Source organism: Cataglyphis hispanica, chromosome 3, assembly GCF_021464435.1.
Source record: "Cataglyphis hispanica isolate Lineage 1 chromosome 3, ULB_Chis1_1.0, whole genome shotgun sequence".
NCBI lineage: Eukaryota > Metazoa > Arthropoda > Insecta > Hymenoptera > Formicidae > Cataglyphis > Cataglyphis hispanica.
In genome coordinates, this window is record NC_065956.1 from 9630440 (window position 1) to 9658116 (window position 27677).

General features: G+C 31.7%; 2 protein-coding genes across 5 annotated transcripts in view; one reads left to right on the forward strand and one right to left on the reverse strand.

Moving 5' to 3' along the window:
• The first annotated feature begins 6157 nt into the window (after positions 1 to 6157).
• Positions 6158 to 27677, forward strand: part of LOC126859364 (phosphatidylglycerophosphatase and protein-tyrosine phosphatase 1) — a 42682-nt gene continuing 21162 nt past the window's right edge. Inside the window, exon 1 of one of the 4 annotated variants that reach the window (XM_050610597.1) lies at positions 6158 to 6350. The gene's annotated coding sequence lies outside the window, so the exon portion shown is untranslated. Of the gene's footprint in view, positions 6351 to 20298; positions 20379 to 25762; positions 25873 to 27677 lie in introns of those variants that run through there. The other 3 variants (XM_050610603.1, XM_050610600.1, XM_050610596.1) reach the window with 3 other exon arrangements.
• The window catches only part of LOC126859349 (syntaxin-binding protein 5), a 35078-nt gene continuing 17273 nt past the window's right edge, over positions 9873 to 27677 (reverse strand). The window contains 12 exon segments of the mRNA XM_050610513.1: positions 9873 to 12428; positions 12683 to 12807; positions 13060 to 13155; positions 13489 to 13572; positions 15895 to 16003; positions 16157 to 16363; positions 16632 to 16757; positions 16897 to 17016; positions 17306 to 17422; positions 24479 to 24597; positions 24599 to 25014; positions 25556 to 25831. Of these exon segments, the coding sequence (XP_050466470.1) occupies positions 12175 to 12428; positions 12683 to 12807; positions 13060 to 13155; positions 13489 to 13572; positions 15895 to 16003; positions 16157 to 16363; positions 16632 to 16757; positions 16897 to 17016; positions 17306 to 17422; positions 24479 to 24597; positions 24599 to 25014; positions 25556 to 25831 (2049 nt within the window). The 3' untranslated portion in view covers positions 9873 to 12174.

Genomic DNA, 27677 nt, shown 5'->3' on the forward strand with positions numbered 1-27677 from the left:
AAAGGTTTTAAGCTTTTGTTTATAAAAAAAAATTATGAGCAAAAAAGTATTGCATAGATTATAATTTTTCTGACACCATGTGCATTTAATAAAGTAAACTTTAGGAGATTTATTTATTTATATGTAATAAATTGAAAACATAGGGGAAAGATGGGCAAAACCCTATGATAACGATAAAAAATATAATTGATTATGTCGTCATATATAACATCCAAGCAACTTTCGTTTAAAACATATTTTTGTATTAATAATAGTTTCAAAGTTATTTACTTGTAACACTTTAAATGGACCACCGTATATTTAAATAAATATTATTTATTTTTAATATAAATTTTAGATGAAGTAACTCGCTCTAAATTTAAAATTTAAAATAAATTTTCGATAAAATTAAAAATCGGTCAAGTCCTATGCTTTCTCTCATATGATATAGATTATATTTTTTGCACGTATTTAATAATTAGTATTTAAGTCTGTAGAGAAATGAGATATTTATATAAACGATAATATAATATAATATAAATGCCAACATTAATAATATTATACTTAATGGAACAAGTATAACGGCCGTTAAATCACATAACGAAGAATAGCCGCAACAAGACTAATGATTTATCATAACAGGCTTGTAATTCTATAATATATAATCTGATCGCGCGTAATGAGGATCATTATCATAATGCTTGTCTTCGAGCCGAATGATCACACTGCCCTGAAATCTGTGATCATTTCCGACTATTCCCTAGAGTACCCCGGCACTACCATGATTGCACGTTTATGTGATTCCTGTTATTTTCAATCATTATTCTCTCGCCGGTTTCCCGGCGTGCCGTATACCTCACTCCATCAACAGATAATTGTTATAATGAACAGCAAAATAATAGGTTTAATCCGTGTTGGTTTCATCCTTTGTTTCGAGAGAGCATGCCTGATACCGAATAATACCGAATACAATAGCCTGACAAAATGTGTATGTGTGTGTGTGTGTGTGTGTGTGATTCACTAAACCTATTTGAAAAATCCTCGGCTTATTATATTATTATATTCAAATATCCAGTATTCAAATATCTAGACAAATTATTTTTCTTGTGGTTTTTTTTTATTTTTTATTCATTTCATTATTGATGTATTAATTAAATCTCTTATATTTTAATTCGTATTTCCTTCAATTGCGAAAAATTGATATATTCTCAAGTTATGTAAAAGTAATAATAATTACAAGGTAAAATATAAATAGTAGAAAGTATATATTTTATGATAAGATATTTAATTTGTATCAATTAATTGGTTAATCAATTCCGGATTCCAAAATTAATTAAGGGTTCTAATTTATTTATTAAGTGCTAAGATTCATCGATTATTGCATTAATATAAAATATAGATTGCAAAGCATATTTTTTGTTACAATGACAGTATTATTAAGCAAAATTATATTTGAGATTTTAGCAAAATCAATATACATAAAATATTATTAATGACTGCAATGAATTTAAATTGTTATATGTATACATATTAAAATTGCTTAAATTCATATCAAATTTACAATCATATGTATTGTTAATCCTTTTAATAAATCGCGATTATCGGTAATATTATTTTGTTTTTATTTTATAATTTACATAATTAAGATCAAAATTGATAGATGTATAGATCATTTATTACAATCAATTTGACGTATTGAAAAAATTTGCACCAATAGTATATCGTCGTATATGCGAATGTGTCAATATTGCGTTTTATGTTCTGTCAACAAGTATAATTTGCATCTCATAAAGAGGTTTAGTCGATATGCATATTTAGTTCTTAGCAATCATTATACATGTATAATAAGTAAAAATAAAACAAAATCTTTAATAATTAATTAACTTACTGGATGCATCGCCGTTGTCGTCTCGTATATAAATCAACGCATAATCCATAACTCAACATCAAACTCAATTGTAAAATATACTGTTTTTAGTCTGTCACTAAATTCGACACTTCAGATTTGCCTGTCACTCGCGATGTTAAAAAATACTCGAGATATTTATCAATATGCGAAACACATGTTTGAAGAATGATGTTTCGCAACAAATACTGGCACGCGCGAAGCGATGAACTCCGATAATAACCACGGTAGACACAATCGTGTAATCCAATTGGTAAATCGAGACGATCGTCCATCGCTAAATTCGACATTCCTAACTCACACGCGATATTAAGAAATATTTTTTACTGCGCGAAACACGTGTTTGGAGAATGACGTTTCGCGATAAATGCTGGTACGCGCGAAGCGATGAATTCCGATAATAATCGCGGTAGACACAATCGTGTAATCCAATTGATAAATCGAGACGAACGTCCATCGCTAAATTTAACACTTCCGATTCGTACTTAATTGCCGCAATCCAACACGTCCGTTGCAAGATATTTCCCAACACTTATATTCCATTCTCAATGTACTCGAGACGAATAAGTAAATGCGAGATGTAATGATCCTTGCACAAATCTGTTTGCACTCGATATTTTATTATCCGCGATACACGACAAACTTCAATTCTCTCGTACGGAAAATTTAAAATATGCGGCGGTAATTTTTTACACCGATTGCGCACCGAGAACAATTATTTGTATACGCATTAATTGGTAAAATGTGGCTAATTACAATCGCGTAGATTAAAACTAATTACTGTCGCGATATTCCGACATTCTCCCATCACTGTGCGCGACATTTTCGAACATTAATTGCATTCATGGCACACTCGGGACGAATATATATCAACGCGAAACGCGGAGAGACTGTTCATCATTCCGTACGGTATTTCTAACGCAATGTGATACAACTTTAGTCTTGACAAAAGATTCGATATACGCGATGACAACTTTGCCGAATATATGAATCGCGTAACATCATCCGAAAGGATAGCTTTGTCTCTCTCGAAATTAGATGCCTTGCAAAGCTTTAGTCTATTTTTTTGCAAAACACCGATGTCTGACATTTCATCGTCTTTGCTCGAGAACGCCGCAATTTCAGTTACCGCCATTAATGCTCCTTTATTCTATTACTCTGTTCACTTAACGATCAGAAAAATATAGCTGATTACGATTATATGGGCCAATATTTACGATCTAGGACTTGCCCGTCACTTCGCGTGTCAGTTTCAATCACTTATTGCACACACGATGTATTCGGGACGGATAAATCAACGCGAAGAAACGCTCGTCATTTCACTCAACACTCGTTAGATGCACCGAACGGTTACGGTTTACCGAAAATTTGAAATTTGTGGTGACAACTTTATGACAATAAATTCATAAAAAAGTACGCAGTTGGTACCATAGCGAAGTGACGTCACGACACCTCAGCGCGAAGTCGCCATCTCGCGTACACCATAGGCAAAATATAGATTCAATTGTACAACTACATATTCTCAATATTTAAGGATGTTTTGGATGTACAAATAGTAGCAAAAAATTGTCAAAATTAAAAAGAAAACATGTTTCTTACGTTTATAGTGTTTGAAAAATTAAAAAAATTAATTCGGGATATGAAAAAAATTAAAGTATCACAAAATAATGGAATATGGATTTTGACGTATTCGTAAAAGAAAATGATTGATCGTAAATATCCTCTGAAATCAATTGCAAAAAACAATGAAAAACGAGTAATTTGCAGAAAGAGAAAAAGAGACAGATAATATTTTTCTACAATTTTTAGTGAATAACTTTTAAACGAATTAATGAATCTAAATCAAGTTTTGCAAAAATATTTATTAGAATTTCCTTAATATATGTGAAAATTTTTATTTTATTGATAATATTTTTTCTTTGTCAAATTTGTCAATAACTTCTACAATAGGCGATTTTTCATAAGAATCAATAGTAACTTTAAATTTAAATAACTTCCAAACCATTAAGAGAATTGTGCTTAGTTTTTGCACAAATATTCAGAAGAAATAGTAGAACAATCTATGAAATTTTAATGCTTTTGTTAGTATTTCGATATATGTCACATACTTTCTTAATATTATATTTGTGTATCGAATCGCAATCGCGCGGAGAGATAAGATCGCAGAAAGACAAGATACCTTTCTATGCTTTACCAAAGAAAATGACTCGTAATTTTCTCTTTCTTGAGACAAATATATAAGCTAATACTAAGTATATTTTTATATGACGCATACATATACATAAATTTGGAATCAGATCGCAATAGTTACGGCGTTGGAATTATCGTTTACTCCAGGTAAACGTGCGTGCGACTTACTTCAGGCGAAAAAAGTCACAATATCAGTTACGCCGTCATTATTGGTGCCCTTTATTCCGGGCGCTCACTTACACCGATCGGAGAAATACGGCTAATTATGATCGCGCGGTCTGACACTCACTTTACCCGAACACTCATATCGTATTCACGACACATCGCGATAGATAGATCAACGCGAATCGCGAAGAAACGTTCGCCATCTCAACCGACACTTGCAACGCTCTCATTGCGATTTACCAAAAATTTGAAATTTTATGGCGACAACTTTACGACAATAAATTTTCAGTTGGTATCCCTCGCGGCAATTAGGTACACTAGTACGCTCTCTCAGCTTTTTTTTAATTGGTTTGAAAACTAGTAAAAAATATTAGTGCATGTGTGTATCTTGTAGCAAATTCGGGCACTAGATGGCGCCAGTTGCATATTAAAGGATAGAGACACTATTATAATGTCTCTAATTAAAAGATTCTATACAGGATTCTATAAAGTCTACTTAAATATAAAAAGACAATATAAATAATATTTAAAATAATTAAAACCCGATAATATGTTGTCACATCATTTAGTAATATAGATATTAATTATATTTCATCATCAAAGAGTATCTAATATATATTTTCGACAATATCTATCTATAAATATAACTTATAATATATAATCAATCTATAATAAATCAATATAATCTATCTAAATTAATTATAATATTATTTATTTAAATAAGTTAAAATTATTATGTCAGGGCCTATAAGGGTACATCCAGACAATCTTTCATAGCATAAACATGTAGAAAATGTGTTCGTCTATTTTCTTATATATTTGTTCGTAAATCAATCAATTTCCTTACACATATATTTTTATACGCTATGCAAATTTATTTTCATATACCCTAATGAGTAGAGTCTTAAATAATTAAAGAAGCGACATCGTTACCCCCTCCATGCTTCCCATGATCGCCATGTTGGGCCCGCAGTTGTCCATTTGTAAATATACGTTTGCAGCAGTGAATTGGTAATCGTAAATATACATTTGAAATATCTTAATAGTTTCAGGAATATTAAAAATATTTTTTTTTCTAGAAAATAACATTACAAATATACCTTTTTTTACTTACAATATACTGGTTGCGGTTAATTTGTACGTTACGGGCCCAACATGACGATCAGCCAATCAGCAAACGAGACGCTATTGTCGCTTTTCTGATTATTTAGGATTCGACTAATAAGCGCTATCTCTTATCTTTTCTATCATGTTTTATGCATTTTGTTGTTGTTGTGTTTTGCTTAAACGCGATCTATACTTTTTATGTCTATGACGCTATGATTTTGCTAGCTTCGCGTTGCGAGGGATACCAACCGAAAAGTTATTAAATATCTCAAAAGTTTATTGTTGCAATGTTGTCGCCATAAAATTTCAAATTTTCAATAAACCTCAACGGACATCGCAAATGTCGGAAGAACGTTTCTTCGCGATTCGCGTCGTTTCGACCGTCTCGAGTGCGTCGTGAGTGCAATAAATGTTTAAGAAACGACGCGTAAAGTGACGGGCGAGTGGATCGGGATAATTGTCACTGTGCGTACATATACAGGGTGTCCGGCGTCAATCACATCACCCGTCGTATGCAGATAGAGCAGATAAAACTGAGAAGAAAAGTACCATTTTTTTTATAACGCTTAATAAGAGAATTATTATTGAGTGAAATCTGGCAATTCAGCGCCGACTTTTAGCTGGACGCACGTCAATGAGCCGCGTGTGCCTAGCATGTGTGCGTGAGCGCTCAGCTGTTTACAGCACCTCACTGACGTGCGTCTGGCTAAAGATCGGCGATGATTGGCCTGACTTTATTCAATAATAACTCTCTTATTAAGCGTTATAAAAAAATGGTACAAGACTTTTCTTCTCAGTTTAATCTGCTTTATCTGCATACGACGGGTAATGTGATTGACACCCTGTATATACGTATTTCAAACTAAATCACGGTAATCGCAGTGAACAAAGACAAAGAGATTATTACTGCGTCTCTGGTAAATATGCTGCCGCATAATATAAATGAAGAAAAGCGAAGCACCACCATGGCTCGGTGTACGAAACGGGTGACGGCGGAATAAAGGTAAGCTGTATTTTCGAGATATAAGTTAACTTTGCGCGAGAGCGATAAAAGCCACTCTAAATAAAGCGTATGTATGGCGATTGCATATACGGGCCGATATAGAATTCGGGAGGTGGGGCTGCAGCGTCGCGACGACGACGACGTCGAACATATTCTATCAGTCTGATAGCTCTCGGTGGGATACCCAAAGGCGGAAGGTTAGAGCGGGGTGGTTTGATATCTAATATCGCTCGTGCACCTTTATGTCGTCGGTATCGGTTTATGTTGCCCGGGTAATCTTCGCTTCCCTCAACATCAGGCTAAACTTTCTGCACGTAAGTGGTGTACCGGGCGATAAATAAAAAAAAACAGCTGAAGAGAAAAAGAGGGAGCAGAGGATGGGAGAGAAGGAAAATTGTCATTTATTTAAAAAAATTAAATAAAATAAAAATGACATTTAAAATAGAGTGAACATTCAAAGTAGAGTGAATTTGAAATGAAAACTTTTAAATCGAATAGAGGAGAATTGTCAGGATCACATATGCGCGGACGTGAAAATTCGTTATGAAACGTAGAATTGTTTTTCTTTTTCCTTTCTTTTTCTTTTTTGCGAATGATTGCCAGCGTGCAGTTGTAGGGCTACCTGTGAAAGACGACGGGCTATTTAACATTCCGCCTCATTTCCCGCCATTTCGCTTACCCGACCCCATCGCCACCGTCGTCGTCGCCGTCGTCGTTCCAAGGAAACGTTCGCGCTCGATGCGAAAATTGCCTCGCCAAGAATTATTGACTATAAATTACTCGTCTCGCTACACCCTTAGTCTCCGCGCCACGCTGTTCCGGGCGCTCTCCACCGTTACTCATGCAAATGACGGCGGAGCCCGCGGGCTCCGAACGCAGCACTCGCCACTTACTTACCGTTACACGGAGATCTCTGAGAGACGAGCAGAAAGAAAGAAAGAGAGAGACAGAGGGAGAGAGAGGCGTTCAGGTTCCGATATCGGAGGCGGAGGACGAAGCGCGAATTGCCGCGAATTTACATTTTATTGCACGCGCTCGAGACAGACTGCCGGGCCCTTTTCGCTCTTTCCCGGATCATTATTCGTTTCCTATTTACTACTACGTTGCCGACAACATAGACGCGTCTCCGCCGACACGTATTGTTATTCGAATCGCGCGAGAACGGCCCTCGATCTTCAAGACGTCGATTAATATAATGAACCGGGGCAAGGGGGATTGTTCAACGGTAAAATTTTTTCGTAATCTCTCTACAAACTAGAACGTCCTAATATTTATCACTAGCATTTTTCGGTGTGAAAGTACGAATGTCGGAATTTTTCTTTTTTTTAATGCGATGGATAAATGGAGAAAAATAAATAAATTTCGATCTCTATTGTTCCCTTTATGGCGAGAAAAGAAGGCGCACGTCGCGTCATGTCGGATCGCGTCGCATCGCGGCTGGTCGGTGGCTATACGTGGTATACCCGAAGCTAAATTGAATTTTTTTCAATTCATTCCACTTCGCGCGCGGCCGAGACGTTGGTATAGTCAATGGGTATCTGTGCGCGACAGCCACACCTATTCGCAGTAAATTCTCATTATTTTTAAATTGGAAATGAGAAGTGTGCGAGAGAGAGAGAGAGAGAGGGAGGGAGGGAGAAAGAGAAAGAAAGCGCGCTCGAGCACCTTCGCGTCGCGCCACGTCGCAACGGGTTGCGCCATTGCATTATTCCACGCCAATGCCTATATACCGACGAAGGAAGAGATGCAGAAATTAATTTAATTACGAGCCGGGGTGTCGATAGCAGTCACCGTTCCTTCCGGTTAAAGAGCGAGTAAAAAGGGAGAGGAGTTTTTTCGAGAGCTTCAACCTACGCGCTATTTTTTTTTAATGAAAATTTACAAAAATTGAAAAAGCCTCCTTATCTGCCGTAATCTATTCATTTCCTAATTATCTCGATGATTAAGATAGGGATAAAATTTTGTTAAGAAAAGATACACGAAATATTGATCGAAAAATTGTTCATGTTGAAATTTAGTTTCTGAAGATTTAACTTAATTTACAAAGTTAAGTAATTAGACTTGCTAAATGAAAAAAAAATTGACACTACATATATATATAATTAAAAAGTTATTCATTACAACAAAAATAATGTATATGTACATGATAGTAGAAATATGAGGCAAAAGACATAATCTTTATTTGAAGAGAATAAGTCTGAATTATATATCTTTAAAATAAAAAAAAACGATTATGCGAAACTGTATTCTACTTAATTTAAAACAGTGCAGAAAAAAGATTCTTTGTTTTTCGACTTCGAGTAAAACTCATTTATTAAATTGGAGCCAAGATACAGTCTGTAGCCGAGGCAGTACTCTTACAATTATAAGATGATATCTAATATCGTATTTGTTGACAAATAAAAATTCAACTAGATCGTTAGTAGTATAAATCAAGAGTATTAGGTTTCGTCGCACTTAAAAATATATACTTCTTTCGTTTATAACATTGAATTTAATAGCGCACCATAATACTTACAATCGAATCGAAAATCATATGTAATTATATCGAAGCCTTTTTAAAGAATATAGGTAATATTATAATTCTTTAAAAGGAACATGTTCCATTTGTTGACAAAAAATATCGGCTTTGAAGAATAGCTGTATGAAAAAAATCTCTTTCGTTTTTATACGTGCCTTGCCATTTTCATCTAATTAGTACTAAAAAAATTATACATTAGTGTAGAAAAACTAATTAAATATGTAGTAAAAGAGACATCTGTTACATTTCTATTTGTGAACATCTAAAGAGACTTTAAAATATATGCACATTCCGATTATCTCTGTCCAGCCCAACAATAATCTTTAGCATCATAGATTTGGTTTGAAATAATTAATATCGTTTGTGTGTTTATATATCTATATATATAATAAGTATGTGTGTAGGTGAGCTATATATTTACCTGATAATTTAGATATAGCTGTACATTCTATAAGTCTATAATTTTGTTGTACACTATTACTTATACGATATATTATTTAATTAGATATAATAAGAAACAATAAAACACAAATTTTCTTTTACCCCAATAGGAAACTTGATATAATAGGAATAAACATGGGCTAGAAAGAGTTAAAAACTTTACTTTATATAGATAGTATTTTTAGGGTTTCAAGACCATATAGCATATAAAAAAAGATATAAGCAGTAAGCAAATCGATTAATTACAATCGAACATTTTCGATTCACTCATATCATTCTCGAGATTTCTTTTCTTTACATACTATGGTCTATATTAAATAGACGATATACTATCATCAGAAATTGTTTTGAAATATGACTAAATTCTGATAAATAATGAGAAATTGTATCAATAAATATATGATCTTTTTGTGCAACAAATCTTTCGAATATATTACTGTAACATTTAAATAATTTAATAATAATTAATATAATTTCTCTAATATCTCTTTTTTCTGTAACTATATATATATATATATATATATATATATATATATATATATATATATATATATATAACATTAAACTACCTACTCTATTATTATAGCAGTAGACGATTTATTTTCATTTGAAAGAACATGTTTCTCCTCTAATTTGTGTACCGACATTCGTAATTCGGGCATTAACAAATCTCCGCTTCTTAGGATACTTTATATTTTATTTTGAATTGTATCTTATCTACCATTGAACTGCTTACATACTGAGTGTCAGATATCCGAGGAATAATAATTCTAGACATAGGATAGTGAAACGTCTGTCAGAGTTAGCAGTTTAGCTAAAACAGGGTCGTAATTCAGAATCATGTATAATCTGCGCACTCTCACAAACATTACAAATTCAGCATCAATATGGATTTCAACTACAGCTCGTACATCTCAACGAACGAGCTCGCGCTCTTTTGTACTAGTAATCGATAGTGAAGACATCCCGTGATAAAGAGTGTAATGGGACAACAGATTTCTATACGTGTATTATATTGTCCAAGGGAAATTATATTATGAGCTCGAATCAATTCAGAAAATGCATTCTAATTAATCTTCTGCGGGCATATTAAGTATACGAGTGATTAGTACCATTAACATCGACTATACAATTATTGCTATGGAAGCAGTACGACGATTCAGAACCTCGATAAATTCAAATGAACTTATCGCATATGTATATGTGTATATATATATATATATAATACATATGCATACGATAAAATATATATATATATATATATATATATATATATATATATATATGTATGTGTTATATTGTCTTTAATTAATTTAAACTATATATATAGTGTTAAAATTACAGTAGTAGATTTCATTTTAATGTAATGTAAATTCAATTGAATTTATCATCGGCATTGAAATAGCGTAACTCATAATACATTGTTATATAAACAGCTTTATAACGCGAAATCTGTTCTACGATATCTATCTCTTTTTATATGTACATAGCACGTCTAGCGATACTACAATCGATAACAACTAATATATTCTTATCAGCGTGGCGAGTGCAGCAGCTATTGCAATCTGCACAACCCGCCATTCTGGATAAAATATATTTCATTGCATTCAACTTTTATCCAATACTTTTTTTCTCATCGAGAAATTAACTAAATTTATTGTCAATACATTCGGAATACTGTCACTGTGCCGTCTTGCCTGCGTTGGTAACTTTCTTAAAAGTATGCATAAAATCGTTTCTATATCGAGCCTAACAAATCTCTCTTTTACACTTGATGAACTTATAAGAATCGCATTGGTCACATTTATGTTATTTCTTAACGTATATTTACGAAATGATCTACGATCGCGTACCGATAAATACTTAGATACAAGTCAACTTACAATGTACACGATTATAAAATTTACATCACGGAATAAGAATTATTAGTCAATAATAATTCTTTTCTATAATATGCTTTACTACACTGCAAATTTTAGTTGCATCGTTAATATAGTATATGAGTAACCATGTGTATATTTCATTCCTATTATGTGTGTGTGTGTGTGTGTGTATGTGTGTGTGTCCATGTCCTCTTTCTCATATATAACACATATATTAATCTAAGAACTCATATATAATATATGTATGTATATACTATTTTTAGACAATTTGAAAGTCTAATGCGATTCTTAGCATTCATTCGATTCTATATATTCAAAAGTGCTTAAACTTTGCAACAATGTGGCATTCATAAATACTTATTGGCAATTCTTTGCTGAGAAGCAAACAAGGCAAGGCGCCATTAAACAACGTTCACAGGACGTCCGAATGAATTAACGAGTGCCACCGGTTAAAAGGCGAATTATTACATAATTGCTTATATTGACTCGTATATGTTCTCAATCATCTTTTTTGCATAAGTACTTTATATTTTATATAAGTATAATTATACGCGTACGCGTGCGCATATGTATATCCGCGCAAATGCATCGCGACAAGACCTCCATTTCCCCGACATCCCTCTTTTATTCATTCGTACGGAAAAATCTATAATTACACATTTGTTAAATCACCGCTATAATTATTCGCTTTGAAATATATTTTTTTGCACTTATCTTTCCTCGTTATAGAATGTGCGTGTGTTCCGTGTGCGTCGCACAGGTGATCGCAAATGAGATGTACATATAATATATCCTTCTTATCCCTTTCTCATTCGTGAAGATGTTCTCGTGTGTGCGTGTGCGAGGATCGTAATAATCGCGTAATATCGCGTTTAACTTTTAGTTTCTTAATACGACAAAACTCATAGATGAGAAACGTGAACGCTAAATAATAATTAAAGAAACGTGTATTTCACCGGGCTCGAGCCAAATTACGTCCTCATAGTTGATACCATTTCTTATCTTTATACTTGAGCATCAATCCGTGAGCGCTTTGCGAAAAGTTCTCAGCCTCTGACATCATGCGCGCGGATCGTTCCTCGAGCTGTGATAGCTTCTCGCCGCGCTCCACAACCATTTGATGTGCCAGGTTTACTTCTCCCGTTGCGCTAGTTACTCGCTCTCGCATAGCATCGTTTGGTCCTGGAATGTGTTTCGCCACTGTGCGCGATGCACGACCGCTAGATTCCCCGACTGCAATCGATATCGGTATAGAGATTAATTAATTAGGATATTTTATAATAGAAAATTTTATATTAATAATTACTAATAGGATTTTTTATTTAGGCTAGGAGGCATATCCGTTTAAAGTCTTGAAAAATGAGTACATTTAAAAATTTTTTTTGCAGAGCAACTTGATAAAAATTTTTTTACTTTTTTATAATATTAATAAATACTCGTTCAAATAAATATGCCTTTAAAAAAAAATTTAAGAAATATCGACTTACACAACTCTTCTCGGTCAAGGCTTCTCGAACCTCCACCGAATAAACCTTTAAAGAAACCTTCTTTAGGCGGTTCTGGCATATCATGACCAATAAACAAATCACCCATCATTTCCGTCAATTCAGCGCTAAAAAAAAAATTAAAAATACGTTTTATTAATTGATAAATTAAATTATATTAAATTTAATTATTAAATCAATTATTAAATCAATTATTAAATTTAATTATTAAATCAAATATTCAATGTCATTCTATTTGTCATTCAATATAATTCAGTTTATTCAAATATTCAGTATATCAATATTAGTATCACATATGAGACTAAAAGTAATTGTTATTTCTATTAAAATAAAAGTAAAACAAAAGTGTAAAACAATACCAGAATTCACTCGAAATGGAAAACTTCTGAATTTCCATAGGTGAAGAAAGATATAAACCATGGCCTCGATTGCTGAAGCAAAGCGTCTTTGCGATCCTGTAAAAAAATGCATAATCCAGCTTTACTGCAATGCGTTATTTCATAACTAATATAGATTATACGAAAAATGGCAACATCAGGGTACAACTGTAAAAGAGTGTCGAGTGTGCGGTTTTATATACATATAGCATAAAGCTCTGGTAGGTAATAAAAACCAGTTTGTAGTTATAGAAGTTTGAATCGCGTGAGAAACATTTTCCTATGTGAAACTAGTATGAAGCTGATGGCAAAATTATGAAATCGAAAAAAGATGATATGTTGCACGCAAGGCACATTGTGTGTTGTGTAAAGGTTTTACATATGGTGAGCTGTACTTTATAGATGACTTACTGATCGGTATCGCCATTAACAAAGAGTTGATGACCCCATATGCTCAACATGGGGTCTACAATGCCATGTTTTGTAGTCTGAAAACTGTTAGAGATTACAGAGACAGGAGGAAAGTGAGCGCTCGACCATACACGGATTAATATACAATTTATTACGTTATTTTTTTATTACGTTATTATAATTAGCATTAACCCTTAAAACACAGCTAACCCAATTATTTTCAAAAATGATTCACAGGATATATTTTGTTTTTTTGTATATGTATAGAAAAATTTGTAAATGAAAAAGACGAGAAAATGATAAATGTTGCCTGAAAGTCCGTAGTGTAATGCCAGATTTTGCTAAATAGAAATCGTAAATATATATGATGAAGTAAAGATATTTTCAAGTGAAAAGATTAGTACTTGCATAGATGAAGAAATTGCCATAAAAAAAGCCAATTTTATATCGCGGTTGTGAAACATTGTACAAAAAAAAATATAATTGAATTGAAACAAAAAATATTTTCATGTTAATGTAGCATAAATACTATTTAGCAAATTTGCATTTTCATTCGTTTCACAACTGCATCATTCTCTGCAAATGTAGCATATATTCTTCAAGATAAAGAAGTGCAGTAGAAGTGCTCGTAGAAAAAACTACAAATGAAGCATGCTCAAATTGTATTAAGGGTTAACGAGTGCATTTATTGCAGAGAAAAGTCACATGCTAACGGTATTGTTAATTGCTGTCAATTCATTTCGTAATAGATAATCGTATATGTATAAAAACAATATTTATTATATAAGTATGAGAAAATTATTGCTGCTCTTTGTATTTATTCTAGACAATATGTAATTGTCTAGAATAACATAAGTCATAAATATAATATAAGTCATAATTATAACACACACACATTGGTAAAAAAGTACGTAAGTACGAAAATTTTTACAAATTTATATAGCTCTTTCCTAAACATTCGTGTAATTTATTCTTAATATATTGGAAAAAGATTTTTTCCAAAAGTGTGCTTAATTATTTATTTCTGATATAATATAATATTCGGTCTTATATAATTAAACTTATCTATACATATAATTAAACATCATTTTAAAATTATTTTATAAATTACATTAAAATACAATGACAATAATTGTAAATGATTACTTGATATTTAATGACTGCACACTTCTAGAAAAAATTGTACACACATAATTAATATAGAATTTCATAGAAAATGATTGTAAGAAATTGTAAAATATTTTTGAAGAGAGAGAATATATTTAGAATTTATTTAAGAATAAGTTTATTTAAGAATAAGTTATTTAATAATTGTATCTTTACGTACATCAATCGCACGATATATTTGGTTTCAGTACTTTACCTAAATCTACTCGATGAGTTTCAAATTTGCGTTGTTTATTCTACTGCGAATAAATATAAAATTTAAGCGATGATAAAAGAATAAGCAAGATTTTTATTATATACCAATTTCATGCGTCGAAATATTAAAATATCTAAAAAATAAATGACCAGCTATATAAATAGAGCAGAGAAATCTTGCTACAGATGCTTTAAAAATTGCTTATACAAATAGCCTTTTGCTTGTAAATAATACATAATTTATATATATAAGACCATCGCCTTTAATAAAAAAATCTCTAAATTCTTTTGTCTCTTTTACCTTTTAAAAGCTATCTCCTACTTTGTGTTTTCTAATAAGAAATTATTACGTATATTATATTTAAAAATATCGCAATTTAATACCAAATATCCATTTTTCAACCTATCAATGTATAATTTCTTTGTAAAATATTAGAACTGTGGACTGAATTTTATTTAATTTGAAAAATGTACTGGCAATTGGAGAAGATACTAAAAAAAGAAGATTTTTTAATCATTTTTTACAGTTTTTTTTCTTTTTTTTTTTAACGTATTCTTTTGCAATAATATGGTATTTTTAACGTAAAAAAATAATAAAAATAAATTATATGCAAATTTAATTAATAAACTCCTTGAAAAAAAAATAATTAATTGTATTGGTATTATCCAAATATTGGTGCATTTGAAAAAATACAGAAAATTATTACGAATGTTAATATTGCTAGTATGGCACCGTTAATTAATAATTAAATCATACATAAATATGCGACAAACGTTATATACGTATAATTTAATATATATTCATAATTTTGGATTGTGTATGAAATATTTTTAATACTTTTAATATATATATATATATATATATATATATATATATATATATATACTATTTAATATAGTATATTATAACAATAAAAAAATGGAGAAACTTTTGCAATATTATAACAGCGTAGTGCAACGCATTATGTGCAAATATTGTCACTATATTGCCTTGATAGAGCTAAAATAAAAATGTCAGAAAGAGAGAAGGGTTACTGTTCTTACCTCAAGTCTATAAGAGGTAGAAAATCAACGTCTATCAGCGGTCTAAGGCTAGGCAGACTGTACGTCGTGATGTGACCATTGGAAACATAACATACCAGACAGACATTATCTAGACAGAAATGTTTAAAAAATAAAGATCTCCGCGAATGAATTACATATCTTGAAATAATTACATGTAGCAAACATAATAATAAATTTAAATAACAGTTATATTTCTATTCGCGTTATGTAAAAAATATAAATTATATAAAAATATAGATACCTTTCAATGATGTAACCTCTGCTTTAATTACGATATGAGTATCCGCCAGCTGTTGTCTATATACACAGTTTTGGGAGGGTAACGCTACAACTCTCGCTTGCTTTTCCGATGCAAGCACAACAAATTGTCTGTCTTCAAAATTATCCCCGCTGACTTGCGTGTTCAGCAACGGTGACATTCGACTGTTTGTGCATTTAGCTTGACTCTCTTTAATAGAAATTCATTTTATTAATATGATATATATTATATAATGTCCAATCTTATATAATATCCTATATGTAATGTCATATTAATATATTATTATATACAACAATTATATATTGCATAGGACTCTTTTAAAATAAACATGAAAGTCATAGAAAATACGAACTATATTCGAACACTTTGATATTAATTTTTGTTCTCTCACGAATATATATATATATATATATATATATATATATATATATAAATTATTAAAGGAAATGAAACTTACTGTTGCGTTCTTTGCCATCCGTGTTTTCATCTTTCCAAGATTCGTATGAATATGGAATCAGAGCGCCATTGCAATCTAAGAATGACATGGACAGGATACAACCCTTGAGTTTGAAAGTAGATCCATCTGCGCACAATTAAATCCATATTAAAATTCATGTTACATGTTGTTGAGCGATTTTAAATAAAAAAACTCGTACTATGCTTTTTAAGATTATATATTTTATTAAACGCTGAGAAAGTAATAATAAATAAGATTTGCTTACTACAAGTAGACACAACCACTGGATGAGCATGACGTTCGCCATGGGCAGGTGTATTGAATACAACAGTCTGTACAGATCCCAGAGACGTGCCAATCCATAAAGTTGGCATGCCGTTTATATCTTTAAAAAAAAAAAACAATTAAATTATTACAAGTTTTCAATTTATTAGTATCGCAAAAAAGAAAAACTTATAATATGATTAATCCTTTAGATGATGTGTCATCGAGAATAGATAATAATTATTCAAGGCATTAATATAATTAATATAATTAATGGCATTAATATAAAGAAATATACAATATACATAGCATATTGTATATTAACATAGACATGCGTAAAATAAAAATGGTTTACAAATCTTAAAAATTAAACTCTTACTATATAAAAATCATTAAACTGGTTTACGTACCGTTTTTTTTCGTATAAGAATCCGCAAATGTAAGGCAGCTTATGGTTTCTGTGGTGATATTTTCGAGGGACGACATACTCGAGCTCCTTGATCGCTGGAAGGAACCGTCGAATTTGTCTACCCGACCAGCGATCCCAAAAGAAAATTATCGATTATTTATGAGAATAAAAATGTTTCATTTTTTTTGAGCCACTAAGAAGCATGCACAATAACTATTGAAATTATTTTCGACACGTTTACATCATCTTTACGTAGTGTATCATATATCGCAAAGTGTAACTAGCGGAATTAGAACATTTATATATTAGAGACAGAGCGCAGCTTCAAGAGGACAGTAATAATAATGATCGTGATGATGAAAAATGCTCAGTATGACGATGACGACGATGATGACGATGACAATAATAATAATAATAATAATAACAGCGACAGCAACAACAACAACTATCACGTCTATTAGTGTCTCTCGACTGCACAGTTCATATATTAATTATCCTTCGCAGACTTCAAACTTATCAGGATTTATGAATATATCAAGTCAGTTGTAAATTTACACAAACACATACATACAAAGACGCACACAGGTTCACACGTACGTACGTGTACACACGCATGTGTACTATTGTGTTCAGTTTGCGTAGAATATATTCGCGTTCGCAGTGTCTCATGTCAGTTAATCTCATATAAGTAAGCTAAATAGACGAGCGGCACGACGAAGAATTACTCTTGCATGCACGCGTAAAATATTCGGGTGATCTCCGGGTTATGTGGTGATGAAAATATCACGACATAAAAATTAATCAGTTTCTCCGTAATTCAAACACAAATTAGACCAAACCAATTTTATGTAAGCTTGATATAATATAAAGATAAAATTTGTAAGATGCTTTATATTTTCAACTATAAGCAGTTTTACAAAAGTAACAATCGAAATATACAATTAAATGTACGTTAAACAATATATCGTTTCCAAAAACATAATTTTTTTAGCACAATATATTATTTAATGCTATGTAATATAAAATTGAAATTTAATAAATATAATTAATAATTAATAATAGTTGTTTTACATATAACAAATGTAGTTACATCATCTGAATATTGTTTTGTAAATTTATTCTATCTTATGTATTTTTGTTTAGATGTATTTTTTATAATGTATGCGTTTCAAATAAAATATTTGGGATATAGCGATATGAATAAATCGAGTCTATTTATGAAAAAAAAAAAAAAACTTACGTTTCAAGTATTACACATGTGACATTTTTAGTAAATATGTAAAAGTTAACACGTGGTGCTATTGTGATGCAAACAAATCGCTTTTAAAAAGAATTGCTACAATTTTTATATAACAACATGATAAAAGATTACGTAAATATGCAACGGACAAATCATCTTACAAATGTGGAGAGAAAACGATGAGCTTTAAAAATATAAAGATTTGTATTTTTTTTGTTCAAGTCTATAAGACGCGTCACATTTGGTCCCCTCTATATTTTTTGCACATTTAGCTTGTAAAGTCCGTCTTATTATCGGTATATTCACACAAGGTGCGTCTTAGATTGTGCATCGAGCTGAGAAATAGCTATTTGAGATGCAACGTTATAGATCACATTAAAAGAAGCAGAAATCAAAATGCTTGCCACATAGGCGAAAATGAAAAGAGTAGAAAAGAGTATCTCTTTTCGAGGGTGCAGTGTGACAACTAGAGATCACGCAGTCCAGATGAATGTGCCATTTTTGTGTTTATTTAGAAAAGATCCACTAAAGAGCATATACAAGTCAGAAAGAAAGAGATGCATCGTAGTGTGAGAGAGAAGTCACTAGTCGAAACTCACTTTCACAATCAGATCAGTAAAAACCAGACAGTATCTATTGATTCTAGACAATAGAAAAACGTACGTGCTGCGAGAATTCAGAAACAACGTTGCTTACGATTTTATAAAAAAAAAAAAAAAAGAAAAGATTGCTTCAAGATCAATTTTAAAATCAATCCAAGAAAATATTAATTTCATAGAGTAAGAACGGGAGGAATTAATAAGTATTGCCTTGGAAAAATCGATACGTATATAATATAATATCAAACAATTAATTACTGATATAGAAATATATGTATATTTTTCTATATATAATTAATCAATTATAACGATATTAATCAATTTTCTGAGATATATATATATATAAAATTTAATTTGAGGTAGAGCAACGTCGCGCGAAAGATGCAGCATTTTCCACGCTTAAAAGATTCGATCCGAGAAGAATCATTCTATTCACAAGAAAATCAAACTAAAAGTCAAGCGATCAGAGAAGAGTAGCTTTTCCATTCGGTGTCACAGAGAGAAAGAGAATAATATATCGGTGGTCTACGTAGTCCATACATAAATAATTAAAATTACAATTAGCTGTCGACACAATACTACCAAAGCTGCTATACTGTCTGGTGTTGGTGAGGATATTCTGGTAGTTCAAAGACGCTTGAGGGACGGCTGAGGAACTTCTCATCTCTGTGCTACGCTGAGCGTAGAATAGCGAGACTGTCGGAAAAGCGGCGGTAGCGCCCGAGGCGGAATCCACCTCAAAGTGACTGGTAGTGGTGCTCAGACACTTCTGGAGCTTCCTTATACCCTGGGCGCGCGGGTGACGTGGATCTAACGTGACACCCTTACGAGACGCTTGCATATTAATTTCCTCGTCGGTACTGCTAATCGCGCCAACCGCGGCATTACGAGTAGTACCCGAGTAGCGAGTTACGCAAGCACCCGCATTAGAACCTCCACCACCGTCACTATTGTAGGCGCCGTTACTGCCACCGCCGCCGCCGGTGCTACAACCATCACTATTATCACCATTGTCACCTCTCTCACCACCAACACCCACTGTACTTCTTCCTGTCATCGGCAATACGCACATCCCGTTCATCTACAAATCAGTGACAAGTCAAATGTGGAGGAAATATACGACTTGGTCGTTGCTTTCGTTTATAAAGCAAATTTATGTGTTTCGCATTGGAATTTTTATATGGAAATGAGCGCGGACTTTTATCAAGCTTTCATCAAAACGAGAAAACAGAAAGGTATGAGAAATGAATTTTCATTAAAATAAATTTTATTTTAATTTTCGCAGTTAGCAGATTATTATATAAGATGATGTTATCTACGCGTTCTATTTTATCATTTATCTACTTTTTTTTTTTTTTTTATAAAACTTCTTTTTTATTGCGATATTGATTAATTAAGAACGGAAATATAAAATTAAAACATTCATCATATAAATAATTAAAATAAACATGGAACAAAATATTAAATGAAAAGCAGAGAGCGATATGTGTGTATGAATTATAATTTATAACAATGTATATTTAAAAATGTTAAGTCTCACAAAAAGTATCATTAATTCACATTGATATACTGTATACATATAGCAAAATATATTACAGAAAAGTTTTAATTATTTATACATATTTATAAATTCCTTTTATATAGAGTTACATATATATATATGATTTCTCACCCTAAAATCGAAAAATCTATTAAATATAATAATGAAGTTGAATAAGGCTAGCGGAAAAATAAATGATCAATAATTACTTTTTTGGAGGATTATCTCATAATATTCACAAACAATAATTACTCTATTGAATAACATATATATGCGAAAGCGTTTCAGTAAAGAAACCTTATTTGTTTTTTCATTAGAACCTTATCGTTAGAATTCATGACAACACAGGCATTCGGAGGTATTTTTCTCATGTTAGTTTTTCGATAACAATGTGACAAATCTTCAGCTCGAGAAGATCCTACTTAGAAAACAATGATTCGTCAGAATCAATCACTTCGAAATAACATGATGAAAGTTTGCGTCAGAATAGATGCTTGTGTAAAACGTCTATGTTCATTAGACGGAAAATCAGAAGATTACGATATTTCTTTGCCATCCCTCGATAAAGACACGATTGAAAACGCTTCGATTTATTCGACTGGACTTTGCCTCGACTATTCAATAGAGGATTTGTCGAGCAAATTTGGATGTGAAATAATATTTGTTGTTATTGTTGTTGTCTGCACTGAGGATGACATTGTGGAAGATCTCATTGAGAGAAAAAAATGATAAACGCCTGCTTGTGTATGCACATCTTGTTTTTCGCTATGTGGAATATCAGAATATTATGCAGAGTCCTCTATAGTAGTCAGTCAATGTCGAGATAGAAATTTGAAAGAGTTGGACTCATAAAAATGTCCTGTCAGCAGCGTCTATATAACGCACATTACATATAATTCACGCCTTAATTTAATCAATAAAAGAAAATGACTTTGTTTTGTTGTCATTGATGATGCCACGATCATCAGTGTTGTTATTATTATTACTATTGCTATTTGCGTGCAAACCATCGAAAAAATTTCCAAAAGCTTTGAAAGCAATATTGTACCGAGAGAAAGGTGTCTGTGGATAATATACTCGTATGTTGGAAAGTAATAGAAGAAAAATCATAATTTTTCTACATGTAGACTTGAAGGCAAGTGGAAGTCGATGTCAATCGTATTCGAGAAATATGTCAATAGTCTACGAATAGAATCCGATTTTTGGATTATTGTGAGCAAGCTACATAAGATGATAAAAACACTGCCTATTAATTTATAATGTGTAATATCATACATCTTGACTGAGATCTTGGTGTCAAGTTGTGTACTTTTCTCTCGGTGATAAGACAACTGTCAAAATATGAAAAACCTTGTTTTTACCTGAATCGAGCTTGCTGTCGGGGAAGACCGCAAAATTGATTTGAACCTGAAAAAGTGTTAAAGTAGAATCTCTTCAAATTCGTATTGTACAGTGTAAAGTGTAGATAGAGGACTTGGCGCCAGTACGAACGGAGTCGTACGTGTTATTTCCTGTTGATATTCCCGCAGTGGGAGGGGGTGTTTCCCACATTTTACGAGCATAAGAACAATGTTTATAAGGAATAAACGTAGCCATAAAACTTGGAAACGAAGTTGACACAAATGGATACCAAGACCAAACGGGAGGTGATGCATTTTTCAAATATCTACTACGCATTCCAGGTATATTAGTAACCTAGGGGTGGGAATAACTAGAAAAATCTTAAGTATGTGAATTCCGATCTATTGACCTATCGAATTCATCAACGCGAATAAATTGCATACTAAGGACGGTTCGGCAAGATAATGCTTTATGGAAAGGCTATCGATGCAGTAAAGATTAGTGAAGCGTTGATATTCTTTAAAATGTATTTTTCTGAAAATAGTATCAGAAACATTACATTTGCGGATATAAATCGAATATATCCGCGCCGAGATATTTACATCCGATAAATTTTTATATGCACATTTTATAGCGTAATTTATACCTTGTAGCCTGTCTCGATAATCTTATATGTTTGTGCTGGTTGTACTGTTCACACACACAGTAAGAACTTGAAATATTATATCAACTCATAGCATTGATTGTATCATTTAAATTTGAAAATTTATGACTTACGCATAGAGAGGCACTTTCTGATCAAAATCAGTAATGCATTTTAAAGAATCATCATTTTCAGCGTACATTGCGTTGTATATTATTTTCTCTAACAGGGAATATTATCCGCACTCTTCTATTAATTATAAGGCCTTTTCTTCATAACCGAAGAAACGTCGACACACTTCAGACAAGACTAATAATAATTATCCATGAATTTATTGACTGACCATTATATTAGACTCTACATCTCTCTCTTGCGTGACCAAATTTCACAGCACAGTGTCTCTCTTATTCCACATAACTATATATATTTGTCTTACAAGAAAGAAAAATATATGTCAATCAATTATTTTGCGTTTTAGTTAAAATCGTAGATGACATCTACCAAGTTTCTGCTCTCATGTTCTTGTAAAAACAAGAGCCAAGTTATTTATTTCTAACGTATTTAATTATTGAAAACTAGAAAGAAATTATGTATGTTAGAATTTAAATAAATATAATTAAAAATATATAATAACTCTCTTTATATATAAGTTCTTTTTACATTGCACGCGTATTAAAATATATGCAAAACATGCTCTTTAGAAACATAATAAACACAAGATAAATTGCTACCGTTCATTTCCTTTTTAATGTTATATACGAATGTCTATCAACAATATTTAGATTGCATTATAATTGCACGCTATTTCATCAATATGCATTTTTATTCGACATGCAATAAGTAAAGAGTACTTTTAATGAATAACTAGAAATTTGCGAGCAATTTTATTCAATTTTATGTGTACGTGAATATTTATCAGATTTATGTGATCTGTTATGTATTCAAAAATTTGACTGTTAGTATTTAATACTTATCTGTTCATGTAAAACATATATTGTTAGTAATGTTTAAAGCTATTAAGAGTTATCGCAACGATTTTCTTGCAAGAGTACATGTACATGTGTATTAAAAGCTATTATTGTAATTTAAATATTGACTGATTAACTTAAATATTAATATTAATTGTTTCACATAAACCTTTGATGATGACATGTTATCATGAAAGCCAATATTGGGTAAGAAAATGAAACTTGTCATACTTTTCTTGTGAAATTATATAAGGATTATTGTAATATTTAAAATATTTTATTTTTCTCCACAATAATATAAATTGATAATACAAAATTGAAATGTAGAGAGAAGAAAAACGAGAGAAAATTTAAAACAGTTTAATATCTTTACTCTGCTTTAAAATTAAATGAATATAAAGTTTATTAAGTTTAAAATATGCATAATCAAATGTCCATAATTGAATGATTTACTTCAGTTTATAATTTATTACAGATTTATAGATTACCCAATCTTGGCAACGATGCAATTAATATGAGTTGTGTTAACGTTTCCTCTGGAAATAATTATGAACGCATCTAAGAGCATCCTAGGCTTTGTATTAAAAAAAAAAAGAGGCAGAAGCACGTCCAGGACCAGCCGAGCTCTCTCTATGGTTAGTCTACACCCACCACAGTTCTCAATCACAGATACAAATGCAATTTCATTGTTAATCGCACGTTTTCTGATCGAGGAAGATTTCGATCGTTAGATTAATTACACGCACACATTCACATTTAACGTGAAAATCTAACGAAGTAATATATCTCTAAGGACACACGGACGACACAAAACGCTTTTCTACGTTAGATATAAACACTTACTGAATCTTCTTATAAGATTGCAGGTGAACGATTCGGAGGTAGCGTTCTCTTCGCATCTTAGGTCACAAACGGTCGTCTCATTCTTGGGAAATTTCAAATTCGGCACTGAGAGTAAGCGGCTTTCTCTTTGCCTGCTTGATCTTGGCGATACGTTTCAATCGTGACGGTTTGAGCTCATTTTCGGGCAAAGATAGATTCATCGGTCTCACTACTTCGGTTTTTACACCGATAGCATCGTTTTTAGCACCGATGCCATCCATGTTTATTATCATTTTCTCGTTTTCGTTTTCATTCGTAGGGCTTCTAGCCTCTTGGATTTCTCCCTTCCTGTCGTCGATCTGAGGACTCTCGTGTCCCGGAGACTGATTCTCCGGTGACAAAGAGGATTCAGAGTCGACACTTTCGACCGGTGACAGCGAACGACTCGTGCTGGCCGTTTCGTTGATATTGCAGTAAAATGTGGAAGACTTTTGATTGCCAGAATCGCCACTTGTCTGCTGGCATTGGGGTACTTGCATGAGCCCCGATGACGAGCTCTTTCGGAAACATAAAGACGAACATTGTAAACGTAAAACGATATTAGATTCGAGAAGATAAGCAAAAGTGTAATTCTGTTATCCATTACAAAAAGCAATTTCCGGTATAAGCGCACAAAATAAACTTTTTCTCCACACACAAAAAATATTCTTTTTATAATCATATAATTTTTCATACAATGTAAGAGAATTTTGATGTTTGATTTTCTTCATAAAATTACGAATTAAAGAGGAGAAAAAGTCATTGCTTTTATGTTGAATTTATATTGCATTTATAAGAACATATATATATATATATATATATATATATATATATATATATATATATATACACGTATATATGTGTAAATATAAATGAAAGATTTACGAATGCAATGGCTTACATAAATTAATTTATATACGTACTTTTAAAATACAGTTTAAATATTTCGCGAAAATATTAACCGCAATGGAAACATAAAAAGAACTTAAAATTATTGTGACTTTTGTTAATCACTTAAAGAACGATAATTAAAGCACGTATTAAAAAGCATACAAGTACCCCATTCTGAGAAGACACCAAAGATGGTGTAAAAGTATTTTTGATCTTCAGATCAACCTTGCTCAGTTGTCTCTTGAGTCTAAATCCCTTCCAACCTTGACTTTTTTGACACTCGTCCTCGTTTCCCGCTTTATTGTGTTCGTTTGTAGATTCCTCCCCGCTCGATTTATCGTTATTGTTTCCAGTCTGATTCTCATTCGGAAGAGACACTTGTTGAATTGAATCTGCTATCCTTGTAATTACTGGCTCGGATTCCATCGCGGATTCTCGTTGACTCTGAATTTAAGATGTTGGGCTTTGCATAATCAAGTTCGCAGGTAAAGAAGGATTTTACATACATACATATATATGTCATATATCATGTACATATCATTTATTATATATATATATATATGTGTGTATATACGTACACACACATACATATATACATTTTTTTAAATACAACTTTTTCTTTAAAATTAGATCCAATAATTATTATATATATGGATATAAAATATTAGATCTAATTTTTAAAAATTTGTATTTAAAAAATGTCATTATGTAATTTTCGCGTTCGTGTTCCGTAAGTGTCCACTAATAGTGGTGTAGACTAATCCTTTATTATCGTGCTGTTATATGATCTGCCGTGATCTGTAAACGCGTGAAACATGCCTAAAAACAAGCGCAATGTCAAATTCAAATTGAAAGCTATCGCAAACACATGGTCACTTGTCACTTCCCAAGCTCGTGAAAATCTTATATTGAAGAGTGCAGACAGGCCAATAATTATATATTTATGATTTTTTCTTTTACACGAATAAATCTGTTTATAAGAGTTTAAAAAATGCCTAAGATGCTCTTAGAAACGTAGGCCTTTGTATTTAGAATATCGCTAGTCAACGAAATATCGTAATGTATCTTGTACAAATGAAGATTATTTGTCAAACTTATTTCGCTTTTTAATTATTCGTATGTTAAATAAATTTTCTAAGTATATATAGAGTATTTCAAAATTTCAGTATTGTTTGCACTATTGAATCGTTATCGAGAAAGAGAGATATCATAGAAAAAGATATCAAACTCAAAAAATATAGCACGTACCATTGTTATCGTAATCGATTTAAATATAATTTAAATAATATAATTACGTAAGCGAAAAGAGATACAATTAAAATCGCTAGTCGGCACCTTTATGAATGACTTATAATTCTTGCTGTGGAAAATATCTACAGTTTTCTCGATAAAAGAATAGCAAGTGAGAGCACAAATATTGATTCTTGATGATACTACAAATCTCTGAAAAATTAATTTACGATGAAGAATATGTATACGACATCAGCTTATATATAATATAGCTGATGAATTAGTGTACACATTTCATATCAGTGTGCAATGGTCAAATTATAAATCTTATCTACATATTCGCGTATAAAATAAACAAAACGAGATTCAACATATCTACATTGATAATATATGTACTAACATTTACATTTACTAAGCATGCAAGTATATAAATATTGCTGGAAGATAATTGGATACTGGCTTTATAAAATAGCTCTGTGAGAACAGTTGTACCATTTGTCTGATAATATAATTCCCGTTTAACTGGTTTTAAAGCATAAATGAAAAGTTAGAGATGATCTTAAACAATGCATGTATGCATTACATCAGTAAGATGACAGTACTAAGCGCTGATAAAGGTAGGACAAGCATGTAAAAAATCGTGTTATACGAATATTATTATATGTCATTTATATTGCAAGATATATTGCAAGTTTTCACAAATTTACTTTTACAACAAAGGCAAGGGATTAAATTATAATCTTTAACAATATTCACAAAATTCTGGCCCGTAAAAAATGTATAATAATATAATGCATAATAATTTAGTTTGGCTTAAAATTTAAACTTGAAATTTAATAAAAATATATATCAAATCTGTATCAAAGAGCTTCTAGAGAACACTTTCAATATTAAAACTTCCAATCAAATGTTGTTCCTAATCACGAAAACATTACAAAATTCTATTTTACTCATAACACATTTGTAGTGTATGGATATATCTTTAATCACCTGCTAGATATCTCATCAATAATTGAGCAATGCTGACATTTACTGATGTGATGTATATACGTAGCTGAAA